Below are 22656 nucleotides of genomic sequence, written 5' to 3' on the forward strand. Positions count from 1 at the left end.
GAGGAAATGAATACAAATGACAGTACATTAGTCTGTCAGTGATCCTAATCCTGAAATTATAATTCATTTGGTAGGCTAAGACTCTTTTGTACCAAAGAGATTATCATAATGATTTCCTTTTCAAAGTAATCTTTAATAAAAGGTCAAATTCTGCTGTGAAGTTGTATACACATACACACAGATACATCTCTTCTTCAAACAGGGGTGGAAAACAGTAAAAGCTTTTTGAAAAATCAGTGTACTTTCCCCTTGAAACACCTGAGCCTTAATTTAACCAAAAAAAAAAAAAAGGAAGTTAAAAAGGTATCAAAAACCACATCCAATTTGCATTAGAGGCAGTCCATGGAGAAGAAATCCTGGACAGGCTTTTTGCTGGTACGGGGCCGCAGCTGAACAGTGAGATATGTTTAGAAAAGTGATAAGTAGGTATAAGATTTAGAATGACACTAGAATAGGCTGGATCACAGTTGTTGCTGTGAAAGATGGTGTCCCAGGAAACACACGCTAACCTCACAGACTATATAACTTGAAAGAAAAAATGGAAAGGCAGATGCTATTGACTCAAACATGTTTAGAAGTATTTTTATGCGATGTGAAGCATACAGAAATCATGAGCAATTTCTGGAACATACTGGAGACAATGTTAATTTAAGGAACATTGTTGACCAAGGATTAAAATTCATTCTGTTCCTCAGCCCAGAAAATGGAATAGTCCCCAAGCTACTGTAGAGTATCACTAGCCATAATCTTCCAGAACATTTGGAAAGAGCATTCAGTCTAATTCAGCATTCAGTCTTTGGCAGTGCCTACTACCAGATGCTTCAAAGGATGCAATCCTGTATCTTTCTTTATATTCTCTGTCAAAATGACATGTTTTATGGTAATGCTCATGAGCATTATTACATCTTTAGTTATATTTCAATCCCCTTTAGAACTTGCCAAACTACTCCTGGCTTAAAATGCTTCAAAAAAGCATTCTACTTGGAAGGGTAATGTTACCAAATATAGACTGTTCTGAAATGGCTTTTTTTTTTTTTTTCATTCTAGCCACACCATTCTTTAAATTACATATGGCTTTTAGTTTGTCCTGTGAACTGAAATGTAAAATCTTAGTACAAGTAAATGAAGGCTGACACTAAGCTATATGATCAGCCAGGCTGTTAATCACCTCGCACTAGGATCTCATTGAGTGCTGTTCTTAAATTCATAGCCAGTATTATCAATAATATTCCTTCAGAGAGTTATCCAATTTTACAATTTGTTCCAATATGCTCCTCCCACTCTCTTTTTTTATCGCTGAGCATGACTTTAATATTATTTCCAGTGGGGCTTACTTGGAGCCCTGGGCATTGAATCTGGGTTAGTGTCATTTGCTTGATTCTATTACTTGTCCTGAAAAAATGATTTACCTCCTAGGTGAAGCAGCCACTACTTATGAACAGTCCAGACTCCTGCAAGTCTGAAAAGGAGACTTTCATTAGTGGCAAGCAAAGTTCTGCCACTGATCTGTCCTTGTTATCTTCATCCTTGGTCCGTACATGAACCAGAAGCCAGTGGGAGGTCATGGTATTTTTCAGAAAAAGCTCCACTTCAGCTGGCCACGGAAGCTGATGGACCCCGTCCTGGTCTGTCAGAGACTTCAAAGCAGTTGGCCATGGATGTATGCCATCATTTCCCTCTTTCCCCCCTGTGCTGGCATTTCAGAATGGCTAACGATACAGGAATGAATTAGAAAGCTGTTGTTACCAAGTAACTAGCCCATCTTTCTCCTCTGATCTCCCTTTATACTTGAGGGAAAATGAGAGTCAACCACAGGTGTCCTTGCTGCCTGCAACACTCCTCCCAGTGAACTGTTTCAAGTTGCTTGGATTGCTGACTGGGAAAGCACACCAACCTGCACCTGCTAACTGGCCTAAACTGGTACCTTCCAAATTACGTTGTCTCAGCTCAGAGTGCCTGATGATTTCCTAGATGTTTTCTGAGTTGTCCTCTCTGCCTTGTCACCATATAGCAGTCTAGATTTGGAGAAAGAAACAAAGAGGCCTGTATCCTTGCAAGGAAACATTCAGTAGAAGAGAATTCAAAACTTGGGTCAGTGTTTTTTATTCCAAACCCATGACAAAAACATGGGGAACATGTTGCTCTAGTCCACTGAAGTTTCTAAAAAGATCTAAAAGATGCATTTTTCTCTCAAGACTATTTCTCATTAGGGAAAAGATACATCTGTTTTAAAGGATCCAAGTGCTGCTTTTGAGAAAACAGGAGAGTTTCTTGAATTTTTATTCCTGGAGAATATTTATGGCAGCAACTACAGAATGTCAAACTATAGAATTCTGATATATATGAATAAATGACTTCTATTTATTTTTTATATATGAATAAATGACTTTTAACCCTGCTCAACTGTGCCTTGCCATCTGTTTGATAATAATAATTAAAGTTACTGTGGGCCAAAGGGATATTGTGCTGACAATCAGAGAGAAAGCAAGTAGTCGTGGAGCTGTGCGATACCTTCTGTATTTACCTTCTGATAGCATGCTAAAGAACAAGACGACTTTTAGCCAAGGCCTGATGAGAGCCATGATTCTTCAGTGATGTTGAAGAGGGCAAGAGGGTAAGGCAGGCATAACACACGGACATAATTGTTCTGTGCTAAACCCATCACCTGTATTAGTCACATTTTTTTTGAATAAAATAAAAAATCTTTACATGGATGACAATCCAAATGCCTTATTTGTAGTGTCACTGAGAAGATCTGTTCTGGCTTCCACACCTAAGCAATTATGTAGGTCACATGCATAAGAAATTCCTTAATGTAACCCAAATGGATATGGAACTTACCAGACTATGCAGTTGCCAGTGCAGAAGATTATTTCTGCATGATTTTAAAGGATTAATAAATTGGAAATCATATTCTATCTGAGTAGGACACCTGTGGTAATATTATAGGGATAGTATGTAAGGTTCTGATACCAGATTTGGAAGGATGGGAAGAGATCAGGAGTCATAAAAATGAGAGACAGATCAGGAAAGAAGTCTTAAGATTCTTTATCTATTTATCAAAGACTAAGATTTGTATTATAATCATGAAAGAAATGAAATTCTTTATTCCAGATTAGAAAAACATACTAAAATAAAAAATGGCTGAGTCTAACGCCACATGAATTTAAACTAGAAATAAGGCAGAAATAATTAAAAATTGAACACCTTATAAAAAGGGAAGTTTACTTTCATCACTTGGAGTCCTGAAAGATAAAATGATATGCTATAATTCAGCCTAAAACTATTTGCTTGGTGTAGCTATCACTGGGTGAAAACCTAGAGGCTATTCAGATCAGATAGTTACAGTGCTCCATCTGTCCTTAAAATCACGATTCAATAAAGATTCCTGGAGGTTAAATCCCATATTATCCCTGGGTACTTTCTTCTGATTAGTGGATCAAAACAGAATGAAAGATGCTGCAAAACAGTTTTTCATTTTAAGCAATAAATTGCATGCAAAAAAAAATATATAGTTAATAGTAAGGGCTGGAATTATTTTCTAAACAGAAGGAATCAATTTTGTACCATATTAAAAGTAAGCACTTGCAAACTGGATTTTACCCTACATAACTCAATAATATTTTTGGAGTACAGAGTACACATTCTGCCACTACCATGCACTTTTCTGAATTACTGTATTCATGGGCAGGATAAATGCTATGAATGCAACATGAGAGGGATGAATAGTGTTCACTGACGAAGTAACAGAAGTTACTACCTGTATATGCAAGAAGAACATTAAGTACTACATGCATTTTCTTAATATGCCTACAACAAAGCTGCCAAAGGGAATACAATGAGTATTTCTTAGTGGAAACCATTTTCATTTGAGCCTAAGTTAAAAATCTTACCTGCAAACATATAGCCAGGTTAACTCTACAGCCAAGTGACGTGCTGACTGCCCGAGGATGGAGACCAAGGTCTTTAAATAATTTTGAAAATGACTGAGTAAGAGCTATCCGAGGTCGTTCTTCAGCCACTACTACACACGTCCGTACTCGTGAGAGGTCCAGTCCCCTTGCCTAAAAGGAAGATAAAATGTAACAAAGGCCACAAAAGGGCAGACTTAAAGAAAAAAGGTCAGTAGCATTTAACTGCAGGTATAATGATTCAAGACGGATAGAGGGTAAGGTGCCAGTATAATTTCAATCTTTCCTGGAAGCCGGATGGCCAGATGACAGTCTAATAGCTGTAGAAGAGCAGACATACTTTCTTGGCATTTCAGCAGGAGCATTTAGGAAGAGATGGGTATGCTCATTCTGAAGGGAGGCAATGCTATTTAGCAGTATTAATTCAGAATGCCACTGAATAACAGCAAACAGGAAGCATTGACTAGCCTTGGAAAAACTGATTAGGAAATTATTAACTGAGGATGGTAAGGACTGGAGACATCATAAAATGTTAGTATCCCAAGATCTAATTTATTTCAGTAGCATACTGGAAATTCTAGATGATTTCAGAAATGTAACTGGCTACCTGGCTTTTAATTCTGAGTTTAAAAAAAAAAAAATCCAACCACCCTCCTTCCCCTACAATGAGGAAAATCCAGTTAAAGCAATATGGTACTTCTAAGTATGTGATTATTTAATGAGGAAAATCCAGTTAAAGCAATATGGTACTTCTAAGTATGTGATTATTTAACTATATGATCAAAACCAAACTAGTACCTCATATAATCATGGAATTTATAAAACATAATATACAAATGTATGTCGTATATTGGGTATCTTGGACTTTCACACCTCTGTTTTCCAACATATGCCTACTAACACAGACTGTAACACAGATCAGAAAGCTTAGTTAAATAAAAGCTTTTCCTTGATGTTTAAAAGCCTTGTGATCTGAAAGAGAATGATTGATATTAATATACAGCCTCTGGCAAGGAATAATATCAGTTCTGTGGAAGCTGCCCTTGCCCTCTGATGATTTTCTCCTCAATGCATACATTTAGCATAGCCACTCCGGGCAGAGAAGACCCAAACACTGTGCAGATTATGCAGAAGGACTGAATTACTTACCTTCAGTGACTCTGTTTGTGAACCCAGTCCCTTAGTACAAAGCTCCATGACTGAATACGAACAAAAAGTGTCTCTCACTTTGTACTGACTCACAGCAAGAAGCCACAGAGCAGGATTGGTCTCCAGTTCTGAGGGAGGAATCAAAATTGACTGGTGTCCTGAATAAACGCTGTAAAGATACAAGATTTGTTAACACATGCTAAATGCTTGTGCCTGCAGATGTTTACAAGCTATGTGGTACTAAAACATAAAGATCATCAAAATATGCATTGATCCATGGCAATGTCTTACAGTTCTCTACAGGTCCAGTAGTTTAACTTCAAGGGCCAAATTCTGCCTTTTGCTGTACATTTGGAATCTATGAGGATACAAAGAGGAATGCAGGCAGAACATGCTCCTGAAACACTACATTACTCAAAATGCCAATGTGCTTTGCTGTTAGAACTTGACTGAAGAGAGCAAAATAGCTAGGTTATTGATGGTGCTAATAAACAGTATTATAATATCAACAAAAATTATGTGTTGCTGACAAATAATTAAGATTGAGTAATTACCATTTTAAGATACCTTGATTAAAAGAGTTCTTGATTACTTAACATGGAAATAACCTCTCTCCTGCTGAGGCAAGCAAGCGGTTTGCAATCATTTTCAGGGATGTAAATCTGGCCCCACTTCAACAATACTTGGGGCTTTACATTTCTGCTGTGAAAGTTTTTTTTTAAAAACCAAATATTCTACATCTTTTGTTTGTTGGATACCCAGGGAGCACAAGTATTGAGAAAGATACTCACTAGGGTCCCTGAAGGAAATAATTATGTCAGAGCTAATTCCTTGCTACCCAAGACTCTTCCCCAGGGAAAACGTATTCCCAAACTGATGTCTTTATTTCCTGTGGGTCCTATGTTGTTCACTCATCTCAGACAGCCAGATTTACCATCATTTTTACAGTCTCCATCACATCTTAATCTGTGATTTGTAGATATTTCAGATCAGAACAGTCATAGCATAAACCTCCCAAATCACAGAAGTTCTGAAAAAGGACCGTAAAGCCCCAGAGATTTATGATGCACATGAGAGAAATTCATTTGTCAGTTGAAAAACTGAAATGCCAGCTTGCTAAAGTAAAGCTGATGCTTTCAAATCCAAGTGCCCTAGGTAAGATACCAAATCGATCTTTATTTTCAGGAATGTGAGCATCTCCATAACATTTGATACTAGGAAGAAGAGAAGATACACACCTGGCAATTTTTGAAGATGTGCTGCTCACACAGTTTCCGTCCTTGGTGAACGAGTGCCTCCTACCCCCACAGCTGAGATCAGAGTGCTTGCAAAAGCTGTGCAATTTGGAACAATGTGCGTGTGACCTGTATGTCTTTATGTGGTATGGTAAAGTCCAGCCACAAAGGCAGTTAATAAACCAAATAGTTTAGGTCAGCTTTGGAGTAGGAGCCAGAGGATGTCATGGAATATGTATGAAGTACAGTTCAAATAATTTCATTTATCATACAGTAAAATTTTATTTTGTCCACATTTGCTTGCCCACATTTACGCCACTCTTGGCAATTTATAAGCTGTGACTTGCCATGAAGAGACATGTTCTCAGATGCAGTTAACATAACTACTATAGCACTCGATAGTCAAATGAAGCATTATGCTTTCATGTTGCTTTTATGGAATCAGAGTAAAGTATGGGTGAACCAGGAGTATGAGCTTCGAAAGAGTGTGAAAAGAGATGTTGGCAAAGCTACCAAAGCCTGAAAGGAGTACGTCCTGAGTTCAACTGACAGATCAAACCCAGCAAGGGAGTAGTAACAGATTTTACTATAAATATTACTTCACTCTTTCTTTCTCAGCCAGTTCCATTACATTTTTCAGATTCAGCATCAAACCCTTCCCCCATCCCTGAACTCTTCTAGTTGATGTGACCACTATCAGGAGAAAAAAAATCTGCACAATAAGGAACAGGCTGCCAAGGGTCAAGTATGGGAGAACTATCAGATGATTCAGAACTGCATTAAGGTCCCTTAAGTGCCACTTATTCACCTGGACAGAACATCCCAAGATAAGAACAGAATCAGAACAAACTGTATCCCTGTACTGAAAAGTGCCCACACAAACTGCGGAGTAACAACGGAGGAAAACACTTGTTACCTGTAGTGGAAGAATGGAACATTGATTCCAAGTGCACTTTACCAGAAAATAGTCCAAAATTTGGGAATACAAATTCACAACAAAGACAAATCTTCCCTCCTCAGGAACACTAATAAGAGAGGGTGAACTGTCTCCCCCTCTTGATCAACTTAAGCTAAACAAGTAAGAAACGTATTTTTGTTCTCTCTCATGATCCCACCAAAAGCCATGCAGCAAAGCATGAGGGAGCCTGGATTTGGATGCAGAATAACCCCATCTTCTTGAGATTGAGGGAAACACACACACTTATGATCAGACTAGGCAACAGCACACTTTTACCAGAAATTTCACTCTGATTAGATTTTTTTTTTCTGATTTATTAGATAAATGAAGATACTGCTAGTACCTTTTCTGAGTTTTATAATCCCTCAGAAATACTGAGAAGTTTAGAACCAAAATGCAGAGCAGCAGGAAATATGGAGCAGGAAGGAAACTTTGTATTGTGCAGAACCTCAGATGTGTGCTGTTCTTGCCTACAGTACATAAACCTAAAGAATGAATACCATGCCTGGAAATTTGATTACCAACACAGCCTTTGCCTACATAGCTGTGGTCTAATAAGCCATGTGCATCATCTGATTTGCTAGAGTAGTTGGTGGAGCTAGGAAAGGAACTACAAAGACACATTTCTGGGGGGAATGTGCCAGTGCCACAGCTGAACCGGTTAATGTAGCACCTGGCCACCATGATGTCAGCCACGACTCGGCTCACCTTCCTGAATTAATCTCAGAAACATTGAGCAGGTTTTGTGAATCACTCCAAGCAACAAAACATTCCTGGAAGCCTCATATCCTTGTGAATGTTCAGACTTTATGCTTCTACATTAACCCCAAAGAAGCTGTATGTCACCAATGCTTCTGTGGAGAGAAGCTGAGAAATAAAACATACTCCCTTGTATGGCTGGTTGAAATGCTTCCACCACTCTGGTGATTTCAAATCACTGTGAAATGTTACAGGGTGTTGGCTTAGTGTGAAAACAACAATTGAGCAGAGTGCTTGAACAGACTGCAGTTGTGGAAGGATGCTTTGGAGGATGCTGGATAAAGCTGTATATGGTCCCAAACGTATAGAAACTTTTGTCAACTTTGCCTCTGGTACATCTAGATATGGGACATTCTAGGTATGGTAGAGTTAATCCTGAAAATGAGGAACTCCAGGTAAATAGTACTATCTCACCTTCATGAAAGAAGACAGTCATCAAGAGATGGTTAGCTTTGCTAGTCTCATACTGGAAAACAACACAATTGTGGTGAACACTGGCATCAGGGTGATCAGGTGGGATATTAAGAAAAGTTGGAGGTTTAAATATGAATTCTGGAAGCTAAAATTACCATTCTGAAATTGAAACAGTACATAATGTATTGGAGTCAGAGCAATTTTAAAATTTAGTTATGTAAATATTGGGAAGGAACTGAAACAAGATTCTTTCTTCCACTTCTGTAGAAATCTGTTGCCACAAAAGTGACTTTCCCCTGATACAAGCCCTATAACAGCAGTAGACACAGTGTAGAACTGCAGAGGCTGTCTGACAGTCCTGGACATCTCTGTCATGTTTAGGAATAGGCAAAAAAGAAGACAAAAAAGGAGACTGACTTCAGAGCAGCCCCGCACCTGTATCCGGGCATTTTTACATTTGTAAAAATGACTTTTGGGATGCAAATGCAGAGTGAAATGCTGAAGTAGCTGAGGTGGGAGACCCCCGGTTAGAAATTATGTCTTTCTTCAGAGGACTGAAAAGCAATCTGGGGGAAAAGTATTCAGGTGACGGACAAAGCCTTGGATTTTGGCAGCAAGTGAAAAGCCCTGTCTGCCTGCACTGAGCAAGGGCTGCCCAAGGACAGGAATACTCCATGTAAACACACCAGAATGTATTTTGGTACGACGGCGCCATCTGATCACAGCTCTGGTTCCACCGCCTGGCAGGCTGTTCTGGCAGCATACGGCGATGCCTGGAAGGACATCTTGGCAATTAACTGTTCCACTGAATCAAAGCTTTACCTCATGTTGTGCTAAGGCAGATTAACAATAAACTCCGATAAACAACTGAGGTTTTATTTTAGTTCCAGAAATTTTAGCAGGGCAATAAATGCTGACAAACGGCAACTGCAATTTGGAATTGTATTCTGGCAGGCTGTTAACACACTGCTGCCCTCACTTCTGGTGTCCTTCTGAGGTGGTATTAGCTGCTTTTCTACTTAGCTGCAGGAGGCAGGTAGGTACTGTCGGGTCTTATAAGTAGATGCATTTAGTTTCTGCATTTCTATAGGTGATATTTTGCTCTTGGTGATGAGGGACAGCTATGGGTACTTGGCATTTGGTTAGGCCCAAAATAATTGAGTTGTTTTGCACATAATTCAAAGTCTGTGAAGGAAGTCAGCAGGCCAAGGGAATCTCAACAGGGCCAAGCAAAAGCCTTCGCAATCATCTGGACCAGAGCTGGTAGAAAGGACAAAAGAGGACATAGGGGAGACTGCTTGGACATATGTCTCACATAAACATCACAGGACTTGGGCCAAAATGAATCTTCAGTTATCCTGAAGACCCATTACATGCACTAAAAGGGGACTTTTGGAGAACAACGAAGATGAAAAAGAGCGTTCGTAACCTGGCATACTATGAGCACTGCTGCACATGGTGAGCAGATAATCAATCAGTACTGGAGACACAGAAGTATCTCACAAAGAAGTTCCACCAAGAGCCAATGTAGTGCAAAAGGGAACACTGCGTAGAGCATGCAGGTCTTCCAAGAAAGGAAAAGACATCAACCATAAATTTTGATAGGCTTCTAATGCTGAGAACAGATCCAGACTTTGCAACTTCCATATCAGAGTACTGGGTGCCAATGAGAATGGTGCCATAACCCAGGACCCTGCTTTAACTCGAGCTCTGGTGTAGGTACTCTAATCAGACAAGCGTATGCCTTTGGTTAATGCCGACATGCCATTACTGCCTGCTGGGACCATGCTGTTTGCCCTGAATGAGAGCTAGATGTAACTCGAACTTCTAGCTACTGTCATTTCTTCAAAAGGCTTTAACCTCCCCCTTTCAGAGAAATGTTTTATCAAACTCTAACCTTGTAAGGGACAGTTTTTAACATGGCTCTAGATTGCTATTGGGCATTTCTGAACTGGTGTGTAACATCCCTGGCAAGTGTGTTGCTGACTGCTCCTGAGCATCCTACGCAGCAGCATCGGGAGCGGAAATCACATAAAGTCACTTGAAACAATTTGGGGTGCTTAGCATCATTCCAACACGAAGACCCTTTATCTAAAAACTTCAAAGCAGGCAACCAAATCAAGGAAGCAAGTTTTAAAATTTTGGACGCTGTTTTGATTTTGTTTTGGGAAAAAAAAAAAAGAAAAAAAAAAAGAAAAAAAAGAGAGAGAGACAGCAATCTTGCTCTGAACTAATGGAGTTTTCCACAGACCTTTTCTGATGCCCTAAGACCTTGCCTAACTCCCCCAAAAGTCTGCAAACAGAACTTACAACCTGAGATTAATTGGATATTATAGACAGCAATGTCACTTCTATTGGTATTGGCATTTGAGCCATCCTAAGGTAGGCAAAGGTTAAACATTTCCAGCCTGTTAGTGCCTTCAGTCAGCTACAGAGTCAGTGGAGTTAACCTGTTGTATTCACATATTGAGGTAACTCAGGGCTTTCAGTTGCCCTTGAACCTTCTAGACTGAAGGCAGGTTGAACAGACCTATTGCAAAGTGGAGAAAATGCAAATTGCCTCTTCCATAAATTGCTACTGGCCATGGGAAATTGGCACATTTTTTGTGTGCAGCACTGCTACATTCTGCCTGAACCATTTGTGCACTGTGCAAAAGATACAAGAGAGCTGGCTATGTCCATGTCTTGCATTTCCCATGCCAGAATTATTCTTTTCTGACGTGGCATTTGATCTTCTTTATGTAGCCCTGCCTTTAATTTGCTACAGGTGGGCTAGAAATTGGGTGAAATGCTCATGCCTGGCAGATATCTTCAAGTCAACCTAACAGTAATTAATGATTCTAGCACTACATTTTTGTAAACTGCAACTGTCATGCTAATGCTGTGATTCCTTCCATATATCTTGCACAACTCCACCCACTTGCTTAACAAGAAACCCCATGGTCTCCTGCTGTAGAAGCTACCCACCAGCACCACTGGGTGCTTGTGGCTACAAACAGAGACAGCGGAAGTGGAACAGGAGGAAGCCACTTCATCACACCTTACCTGGAAAGCTTTCCTAGGACAATTACACAGCATTCACCATATTTATTAGGTGGCCACTGTGCACTGGAAAAATCTAGTTTCTCTGGTCCAGTTTGAGTCTTACTGACTTGCACCATTTTAATCACAGCTTCTGAGAATTACTAATATATAATTTATTTTAAATCATCGATTTTGTTAACTTTAATTTCTACAAGGACAACTTTATCTTTCAATGGTAGAAGTAGAACTACAATACGGATAAAATGGAAGGAAAATTCTTAGTGTACTGCATCACTTAGCAACTATCAATTAAGAAAATCCTCATTAATGAAATGTAGAACTTTCTATTCTGCCCCACAGTGATCGGCATTAAGATACGGCCGTCTTAATTTCAGGAAGCATTTTTGAACAGTGGGATTTAGCATCATTTGTTTTTAAACTGGAGGACACTTTCAACTTGCCTTTTTTTTTTTTTTAAAGAACATGATGCACTTTAAAATGTAATGCGATGCAAGGTAGAACACTCTGATCACCCTCTCATTATTAAAGAGAAAAATGCAAAAATAATACATTTTTATTGAGCAATCAGTAGCAAACTGTTACAATTAAGAAGTTTTGGATTTATAAACTCACACGGGGCTGATGACTGCTGCCACACCAAGGATGTGCTGTTCTGTGACAAAGGTTCCAAGGAAACCCTGCTGGAGCATGCAGCCAGTTTAGAGGGAATGCGATAAATCCAATTTTTTTTTCATGTATTGCTCTGCTTTGCAAGGTTTCTTTTCTTTATTATTTTATACCCTTTAGGCCATAAAATAATAAATGAATTAAATAATAATAATAAAAAAACCTTTGCAAAACTATGCAATATATTCCAGACTTACCAAAGGTCTGGCTCCATGCTCTAGCAGCTTTCCTAAGTAGCTTTGACCTCATAGATTGGTGCATTCTGGGGCACCGCAGTGGAGCAGGCCAGAACAATGTTTAAGCACCTACAACGGGGATAAAAGGTTAGTTTTTCTTCAATTGCTCACTCAATGCCTCCTTTAGTCTAGTTAATAAAGGGATTCAAATGTACTTGTTATTTTAACTGCACTTCTGTACAGGGGCTTGCTTTCTCTTCCTGCTGGGTTCCTAAAACAAAGACTTCCTATTTAACTCTCAAAACCCTACAGCTGATAAAAATTTGAAGATCTAACTTCATTTCCATGTGCCATTAGAAGTATTAATTTGGCTAATGGGGCTGGTGACAGACAACCCTATCTTTCCAGCAGAATCCTCTGAGGTAGAATCTGGGCTGAAAAATGTTGGGAAGTATTTTGGCATGCTAAACTACAAAGAGTAAAATGCAAAGTTGCAAAGTTTTTCCCAGATGTATTTTTTGCTATTACAGAACACATCAAATACTCCTCATTTCTAAAATAGTAATGAAATGGAAATGAAGTTTGTAAGTGGAATTAATGAAGCTGTATCTGATGTCAGCCTTCTCTAAATGACAGTCGCAATTCAAGCAGCCTGCAATCTTCCTGGTTTTATAGGGACAGATATCAGTGACAAAGAAGAGATTGACACAATGGCTCACAAGATTAGAGTTGTTGTCCTGATTTCAGTTCCTTCAGCTCCATCTTTTTCCTTCTTTTCTTTGAAAATGGTGTAAAATTTTCTACTTTATAGAGGTGTACAGACTGATTCTTTCTCCCAGTGGTCTGCTGCCTTGTTCAATTGCCAGTCATAAACAATCTTCTGCAACAGGCTGAACATTATCAGTATTGGGGAGGATCTAAGGGCAGCAAATGCCTACTTATTCCAAATATTATTTTGGAATAAATAAAAATTTGTGTATCTGGGAGACTCATGGGCACCACAAAATACCTGTTTTTTGGACATGTCAAAATTTATCTCTATTCTGTGCATCTATAATGATCTTACATAGAAGTTATTCTTGTATGCCCCATGTTCTACACTACCCGATACAGAAATAAACTCCTTAACTGGATTTTCCCACAGTTCGTTACAGTCCTTCCCTGGTCTTACCTCGCTGAATATATCACAGCAGATTTAGCTTAGACAATGAATTTGACTACCCACCAGAGCAAAGGCTGAACAGCGTTGACACATAACTCTATATAATAAATATGCAGCTGACTTAAAAATATCAATATTTAAAAAAAATTACAGAGTGGTTTAATTAAAATTTCAACATTGCTGAAATGTTTTCTGAGTTTTATTTTATAGAACTAAGACATTGAAATAACACTTTCAAAACAAAAAAAAATAATATTAGGGCAAGCACAACTTAGAGAAATATTGATCATGAATGAATAGGATAATACTGTTAATCTTTGGCCCATTTCATATTTAATAACAAATATTTTAAAAGGTAAGAGCAACAACAGGCCAATAGAATGCTTTTAAATGAAGAGTACTTGCTGAATACAAATTGCTGCAACAGTTTTTCTATAACGTTTCCTTCATGTATTTACTAAATTGTTAAAATGCTTATCCAGAGCTGCAGCATCTTTATTGCCCCGGCTTATCTTAATTTCAGTAACTAAAACCAGCACTACTGCTAATACCAAAGGGCTTTACATAGAGAGAGTACGGATGCTGGACTACTGTGACTCTAATATGTCTTCATAAAAATGTGCTCCATTAACCTTCCCATAGCTCTTTCCCTTTGCCTCTACATCAACCCAGCTATCTTAAAAAGAAAAAATCAGAAGAATAAGCACCAAAAAAAAAAATCGATGGAACTGCTTTCAGTGTTGAACTGTAACTTCCCTGGAGTATAGAGAGTGACAGAATTGTTAAATTTCTAAACTTCCTATTAATAAAAAAAAAAGCTGATTCACATTTCCCTAGAAATGTTTGTGTTTTTTTTTGTTGTTGGTGGTTTTTTTTCTGATAGCTTAGCTGCTGTCAGAGAAGTATCCTTCTGTAACAAAACATACTTCCATGTCTCTGCAAAAATCACATCCATATGTCCCGCAAATGAGAAAGTCCCCAATATCCACTTGTACTTTCAGATTAAAGAATAAAAAAGAGGAAACCAGGAAACCACTTCCTCAAAGTAATCTTGGTAGAGTGCTGCCTTCATCAAATAAAGCTAGCCAGACTCTGCAGATACAGCAGTGAAACTGCAGAAGTTCAATGAACAGCCATGCTGATGCTCTGCACTCATAAGCCTTAAATACCTATGGCCATGTTTTGAGCAACCTGGTCTAGTGGAAGGTGTCCCTGCCTATGGCAGGGGTGTTGGAATTGGATGGTCTTTAAGGTCCCTTCCAATCCAAACCATTCTATGAGTCTATATCCCACTCAAAGCAAGTGTACTCTCCATACAGCATTCTCCATATAGCTTCTGGCAATACCAATTGCCTGTGTTAGTCCCGGAGGTTCTACCTGTTACTCCCATCCTGTTTGTTGTGGTGTAGTACAATGGAAGTGATATTTTAAAATGCTGAGGAGAAACCTCACCTGCAGAGGCACCAGAGGACAAACCCAAGTCCACAGTACGGGTCCAGACAGATAGCGACTTCTCTGGAGGGATAAAGCTCACACTGCAGCTTAATAGAACGACAAAAGGCACTAGTGGCTGCATGAGACATCTGAAAGACAACAGCAAAGTAATTAAAATGATCAACTATGTCATTCTGAAGGCTCATTCCCAAACTGCGCCAAGTGTTTAAATCAGTTACAGGATAAGAAAACAAATAAATATTGACTTTGTGCTCAGTGTAAATACACATGTAATTTATAGTAAGGAAACAATTTTCCTTCAAGAGGGCATCCAGATAGCCATGAAAGGGAAGGGGAGACAGAAAGAATGATAAGTTTGAAGTGATTTAGGGAGAAATCTGTGAGTGTTTTAAAGACGTGCTCCAAGCTGTATGCGAAGCTAATGATAATGAGCTAAACTTTCTGGAAGAACAAAGGAATGAATGACTGCAGGATATGAATCTAATTTGAAGTAGTTTGTTGATCTTCAGTAACATATTTCAAAGTACATACTACTTTATATAATAAAGAAAGAAAATTGTCAATATACTTTTTAAATTAGAGGATTTTGTGTGCAAAATGGTACTAAGGATCTAATCATTCAGCCACAGGAATCCCCAATAAACTTTGTAAACATGCTGAAAATGCCTTTATGTTAACCAGCTCCTAGCTGAGAAACATTAGTTTTTTGTTTTTGTTTTTTAAATCTTGGTAAGGAAGCTCTCAGAGATAAAACCAGAAGAAAGTAGAAACAAAAAAGAAATGATCAAAAAGATGTTTTTTCCATTTTTTTAAGTCATTTTAAATCTTCTTACTGACTACATGTAAATACAGCTGTGTCAGGATGTTTCCCACAAACTCACCCATCCTGACTTAGAAGTTCTAACTACAGTGGGAACACAATTACTTCTTTTAATCTGTATCCTCTCTGCTAATAACAAGAAAGATACCTGTATTAGAAAGACAGCCTGAGTAGGATTTAACTCATCTAACCTCTGCTCTCTGCCACATATTGGCCTTCTTGCCTTAAATATGATTAAATAAATATGATTGTCTTAAATATGATTATAGTCAGTGGAAGGGAATAAGCACTTGATGTAACATTTATTTGATCCTCAGTAAACAGGATAGAGCTCTAGAAGTGATTTTTTCTCCACCATGAATTCCGTAACTGAAGCTGAACATGTTCCAAGTGATGCATAAAGACCAGCTCAAAAGAGGTGTCCGCACTATGAAAGTCTTCAGTTTGAAGAGATTAATTCTTCTCTAGCTGAATCAAGACCATGTTTTTCATATGGGATTACTGAACTCTGCTGGACAAGAACCAGTGTTATTCTGTGAATTTTGACACCTTACTGGGTTCAAGCTAGTGAGAAAGTTGAGAGTTAACCTAAGTGTAATTTACTACTTCCGAAGTGTCTATGAAACATTTATCAACTTTTCAGAAGCCACGTAAGTTGTTTAGCCGTTGTTTTTAATTGATCACTGCTGCATTATGACAAGCCTTGTGGCCTCTGATGATCCATTTGCACTAATTAATCACTAGTGGTGATCTAGTAGATGGCACTATCTACATTGACCTGCTGAGATAGTGATCTGGAGGCTTTGTGACCCAGATACCTGAAGCTAATTAAGAATTCCATTAGTGATTTATCTGGATTTCCCTTTAGTCACATTAAGTAAAGGTTCTTTGCCTTGCCCTGGCTTTGACTATCTTTGAAGCTCTCCAAGTACTAACTTTGCATAATTAGTAGTCATTTCTACAAGTCTGATAAGGTAGAATTCAGACCTGATTTAATATGGATGAGCGTGTCTCAATCACTTAAGGTTTCCTGTAGAGGAAATGAGGACTCATTCAACATTCACCCCATTCAAAAATAGATGTTTCAAACAAGCCAGAAGAATTACACCCTAAAAGTCTCTGCTTCTCTCTGTTGGTTATTGAGGAGCTCTCTGACTAGTCCACATCTAGTAGGCATGTAGTTCAGCATCTCAAGTTAGATGATACGTATCTCCTAGGAGTGTCTGATTGGCAACCATAAGCCAGCTCAGTCATTCAGCTATTAGCCTTGGGCAGGTCATTTCACCACGTTGCGGATCAAGTTCTCCATCTGAGAACTGGGTAAATGATGCTTTCTTTGTTTATAAAGTATGCTAACAGCTTCTGAAAATAGATGGATGATGCCAAAGAGGATGAGGAATTCAATATAAACTGTGAGTGTGATACTTCGGGAAAATTGCTGAAGTCTTTGGATATGCAACAGGTAAGAGCAAGGAAGTAACAGGTAAGAATAAGAGGGTGATTTTACCTCTGCCCGTGCATTGCTGAAACCAGCACTGGAATAATAAGTGTGTTATGAGCTAGAAAAATCACCTTTGATAAACTGTGGCTAGAGTGTTGGAGTAAAGGCCAGAATAGAGATTTAAAGAGCTCAACAAACCTAAGTTTATAAGACAAGTCTATGAAGAAACGTTTTGCTGATTACATTAGTATTGTACCAGGTAAATATACCAGAAACATTAGCAGTTCCCTTAATCACATGAAGAAGAGAATATTGAAAACCAATGGCGAGCAGCTGAGCTGCAATGAGGAGCAAACAATAAATGGGCACTGGGACAAGTAGAAAAGGATTAACCAAGTCTCATTTCCTTCATAAAATGGAAAGAATAGATGCTTCTTTGAAAAGAATGCCCCAGGCAGACAAGTTACTAGGCTATCTGTGTGTGTATCAGAGGAGGAGAGAGGCTTAACTCACTGCGCTCAGGACACCGGTACGGAATAGCTTATTTAATGTTAATGCAATCAAATAATGACTGCAAGGGAAGTAGCAATTCAATTTCTACTAGCAAAAATCAATAGAACTTACAAATAAAGAGCAATGCATCACCTGCCAGCTAGGCGTGAGAGCAGGAATGACAACTTTAGCAAGAAGCCCCTACCTTTACCCCCGCTAGCATTCCAGTTGTGGAGACACTGAAGTCTAGATAAGCAAGTGTTTCAGGGTTAGAAGGTTTGTAGATCTGTGCAGGCCGCTTCTTTGGCAAGTCGTCTAGTGAAAATAAAGAAAGAACATGGGAATATTACTCCAGTGACAGACAGACCTCCGAATGCTTGACAAACACAATAACAAATGAAGACAAAACAGTCCCCTAGCCTTGGTATTTACCTGTATCTAGTACCGGAGGCCACGTTCTGACATCCACTGCTGCTGCTGCCTCTCTTGACCGTAACAATTTACATATTAATTGTGTAGTCATTAAGCAGGCAGAGCGGCTCACCTAGGAATTCAACAAACAAATAACACAATGGGATACTGATTAATTCTCCTGTGAAAATGAGCAAGACCATGGTTTGCTTTATGCCAGAACAGGACACAGGTAAATTAGTCTTATGTTTTCTAATCAGGAGGTGAAAAGATCCATGAAAAATTCAGCTCACAAAGCAGACAAAGTCATGTGAGTTTTACAAATTACATGAAAACTGCACTTTGAGTAGAGTGTTGAGTTGAGTATGAAACTAAAGGCACGTCAGCAGTGAGAATATGACTTTTCCAACACATTGTATCACTTATCAACCCAGGATGCCAGTACAGAAGACAGTGACCAGAACATTTCCTATGTGATGGTAATATATCCTGTTTTATAAATTATGCATTAACACAAACCAAAACCCAGCCTGACACTTACGTGAGCAATTTTACTAACGTAAGTCAATTTTATGTTAGCCATATATTCCCGATTCTTGTGCTTAGTGATAAAGCCTTGGGAACTCGTCTGTTATTGTCAAAAGCAACTCTAGACCAAAAATTGTGCAAGTGACACTAAGAAATGAAATGGTGAATATACTGCAACTGCTATCTGTGCTGATGATGCCTGCTCAAGGTATTCTCCTTAGATTTGCTATTTTAAAAAAATATGTAAGTAGAAACTACAACAATATTTTTACTGATTATAAAAAACTTACATATTTAAGGAAATATTCAGACAGACATGGACACTGTTAATCACTGAAGATAGTACAGAGGAAAAACTGAAAAGACAGCACCATTTTTATTTTCCGTGAAGTCTGAGAATCTGTTTACAGAAATATTGCTAAGAATATTTTTTTTTCTTCCAGGAATTTGAGACATTTGATTGCACATCGACTTCCCAGTGTTTAACAACCTAAGGAAATCAGTAGCCATATATACACTAAATTTCACCACTTCAATCACAGAATCACAGAGTGGTTGAGGTTGAGGAAACCAACCAGGTCTAGTTTGCCTATTAGACATGAAAGTAAAAACAGTATAACACATTTTACATCACTTCTATAATTTTAACAACCAATGCTTAAAAACAGTGATTGGCAAAATATTAGATAACGAGAATCCTGAAGACAACGAGCCAATTTCTCATACCTCTACTGACATTTTGCAGCATCTGATGCCGTGAGGAAAGCAACAAATTATAACTATCTCTAGTACTTATTGCTTGAAATTATCAATAAAATCAAAAATTTGCTTCATCTTCTGTTATTTCAGAGACTCAGAATTCCATTCAATAGATTAGGAACTGTCAGATATAAAAGGTTATCTTTTTACAACGATTTTATTTCCCTCAGTAACACGCAGAACGAAGTTATTTATGAGCAACAAGGCTACGTATTATCAGATAAAGCCAAAACGCCAAACTAAAGCATTAAATGAAAAATTCAAAATAACGCTGCTCTGGATGGAAATAAAACCATCAACCAATATCTGCCCAACAGAACTTTGAAACTGATTCAAACTGCACAACAATTAGGTGAGCACAAAGCACCAGCAGGCCAAGCTCAGCTTTCCATTGTGATTTTTCTCAACGTTGAGTGTAGTGTTGCCGGGTGGGGAATCCCACAACTCCTAACTAAATATGAGAAAGCACTTCAAATACATTTCCTGGATGGTGTAGCACAACTGCAGTAAAATGTGACAGCAGAAGACAGAAGGCTGCATGCTGTCAAGGAGTGATGACTGCAACACACTGAAGTCGTGAATCTTTGGAAAGAATACAACACTTTAATCTACAACACCACTCATTTAAGTTACTGTTCCTAAAGACCATGCGAGTCCACTGCCCATTTCATCTGCTTGTGCACTTTGAGAGGTTTTGTCTGCTCACCTCCACGATCATCTTCACTGTAGGTAACGTCGTTGCTATGTTCTGGGGATGTGGAGGTCGAACTGTTATTGGCACACAGCCTGCATACAGGCAACCGTAAAATGCGGCAATCAGGTCTATTCCTGCATGAAGAACAAAACAAAAATCCTCCCCTGAAAATCAAATCTTTTAATCACAGACACCTATGTCAGCATAAATATTATTTGGGACTCAACTCAGAAGGTTAAATTAGGAACTAAGTCCTGTAACAGACGTCTTTTTCAGACCCTTGTCAGGATTTGTTCAGCTTCACCGATTCCTTTCAAAGATGACACAAAAAGCTTCAGCCAGATATCATCATTTAGGTAAACACCACTTTTATGATCAGGAAGTAACTGGTAAAAAGACTGATTTGTACAGATTAATTATCTTTCTAATGAGAGTTTCAAGAAGTGGGATGTCCCGGCAAAAGGATGAGGGAGCACCATGCCTGTTCCTATCAGCTGTACAAGGAACATCTGGAGGTTTTAATAGATGACACTTTCTTTCTCGTGTCATTTTTAACTTCACTTATGCAGCTTTGACTCCACTACCTGAAATTTCACAATAAAAAAATGGAGCCACGATTTTGAATCCCTGTTCCTACCATAAAACTAAGTGTTGCTCTGTATTGACTGCAGGTGACAGATTGTGGACACTTCAGCCCATGTAAGGAGGCTGAACTGACAGCTGCACAAAGACCCTGTGACTTTGGCTGTTTGATGGTTCCTTTGTTCTGTACACAGGCTGTGCCAAGGTAACAATGGGGACTATTTTACTCTTCCAGTGGAAAAGGATCTGGAGTACAGGAACAGTATTGTTCCTTCAGTAAAACGATTAATCTTTGGAAAGTGAAATACAAGAAATAAAAACTGAGGTTTAAAATACTTGCCCTCTTCTGTGGGAAAGGTTTTCTCATATTAACCACTGTGAAATTACACTTATAAATTATTAAGATTTAACCAGTATCTTGCAGTCCTTACAGCCTAAATATCATAATCCAGACTTTAAATCAGACTGCTTATTTCACCAAAACACATGAAATGCTTAAGATAAAAGCAGCACTAGATCAGAAATAATTTTAAGCAAATGTAAAATAAGTTACTGGTTAACATAAGCTTAAAAGCCCTTATGTCAAAGGACAAAAATCCAAACCACATAGTGGGGTAGGTTAATGATCTACAAATTATAATAATTCAGTATTTTTTAATTATCTGCTACTTATTAATCATATTTCTACTCTAAAAATGGATTACTTTCCAGGTATTGTTGCTTTACCCTCGTGAAATGCAGCACTTCCAAAAGAGAATTCAACAGGTGAATCTAAGAAGAACACTCAGCAGATGGAATATTTTAGCAGAACCATGTGCTCATAAAATAGTATGTCTCCAGCAAATTAAAAGAAAAGCAGTAAATCAGTGTTTAAATTTGACTGATTATGAAAGAGAGGTTTTAAAATCACAGGTTAATCTTAATTTGAACCCAGAGAAATAATATGTACATACACGAGAAAATCTTTTAAATACGCCTGGCTAAGTTCAAAGAAATGTATATATGGCAAATATTTTGTGTGTTGCCAGTTAACAAGGTTTACAGGCTGGTAACAACACCGGTACAGCACCATTCTACAGGCTCATAAAATTTTGAGAGCACCAAGGTACCAAACATGGCGGTTCTTTACCTGGTGGGTAAACCAAAGCCACATGGTCTCCGTCTTGCAAATGCCCCCTTTCCATCAACATGACAGCTATCTTCTCAGCTCGCTTATGTAGCTGGACACACGTTAGCGAGTTGGCTATTGTTCCCTGCACAGGAAGAAAGATGAATGTCACAGAAGATAATGCAGTGTGCTGAACTCTATATTCTCCTGCAGCTTAGAAGTTACTGGATGAGGTGCTGCAGTTTTCTAAAGCCACAATATGTCACACCAACTTAAGCAAGGAAACCTTCAGCCTTATGCCAAACTGTAGTTGGAAGGAAAAAAGGTGTTTGTCAAGGAGGGGATCATTCTCCATCCCCCTCTCTGTAACTTCCGCCCTCAGCAGAGCTTTCTTTCTAACCAAGAAAGTCACAGAAGCATGCTAGAGTCATGCACATGTAACCTGTACTCCTCTTGGTACACACATGGCATTCCTGCCTTTAGGGTCTCCTGCAGCAATCTGGAGAATCTGTGGACAGCAATCCTGACAATTGCACTTCATTGTCTGCATGCTGGAGTGAAGCCAAATGGCACAGTGGAAATACTTTCAAAGGCAAGAGACAAAACACACCAGAGAAAACAATACTTTGTGACAGGCGAAAAGAATTAGTCTGGAACGAAAGCTAAGCACATGCATATGAATGAAATAGAAAAGAAAGGCATTTGTTGAATTTGAGTAGCTCTGGTCAGCATGGGAAAAAAAAGGAAAGTGACAATACGCTACTACAGAGTCTGTTTTTTTGAAGCAAGTCAAGTAGCACTAACTCAAAATTATCAAACAGACATAGTGTTTTAAATTGGATGAGTGTTATGGTTCTTGCATTCCCTAAAAATATGTTCGTCTGTATATAT

At 38.5% G+C, this 22656-nt stretch overlaps 1 protein-coding gene across 5 annotated transcripts in view; it reads right to left on the reverse strand.

Moving 5' to 3' along the window:
* Positions 1-22656, reverse strand: part of DIP2C (disco interacting protein 2 homolog C) — a 316036-nt gene that overhangs the window by 34707 nt on the left and 258673 nt on the right. For all 5 annotated transcript variants that reach the window (XM_035564302.2, XM_035564300.2, XM_035564301.2 and 2 more), the window contains 7 exons: positions 21787-21910; positions 20088-20209; positions 18116-18227; positions 17889-17998; positions 14928-15058; positions 5061-5229; positions 3894-4064 (listed from right to left, as the gene is read on the reverse strand). In XM_035564302.2, coding sequence (XP_035420195.1) covers positions 3894-4064; positions 5061-5229; positions 14928-15058; positions 17889-17998; positions 18116-18227; positions 20088-20209; positions 21787-21910 — 939 coding nt within the window. The remainder of the gene's footprint in view (positions 1-3893; positions 4065-5060; positions 5230-14927; positions 15059-17888; positions 17999-18115; positions 18228-20087; positions 20210-21786; positions 21911-22656) is intronic.

The sequence above is a fragment of the Cygnus atratus genome, chromosome 2 (assembly GCF_013377495.2).
Source record: "Cygnus atratus isolate AKBS03 ecotype Queensland, Australia chromosome 2, CAtr_DNAZoo_HiC_assembly, whole genome shotgun sequence".
In the NCBI taxonomy this organism is placed as follows: Eukaryota; Metazoa; Chordata; class Aves; order Anseriformes; family Anatidae; genus Cygnus; species Cygnus atratus.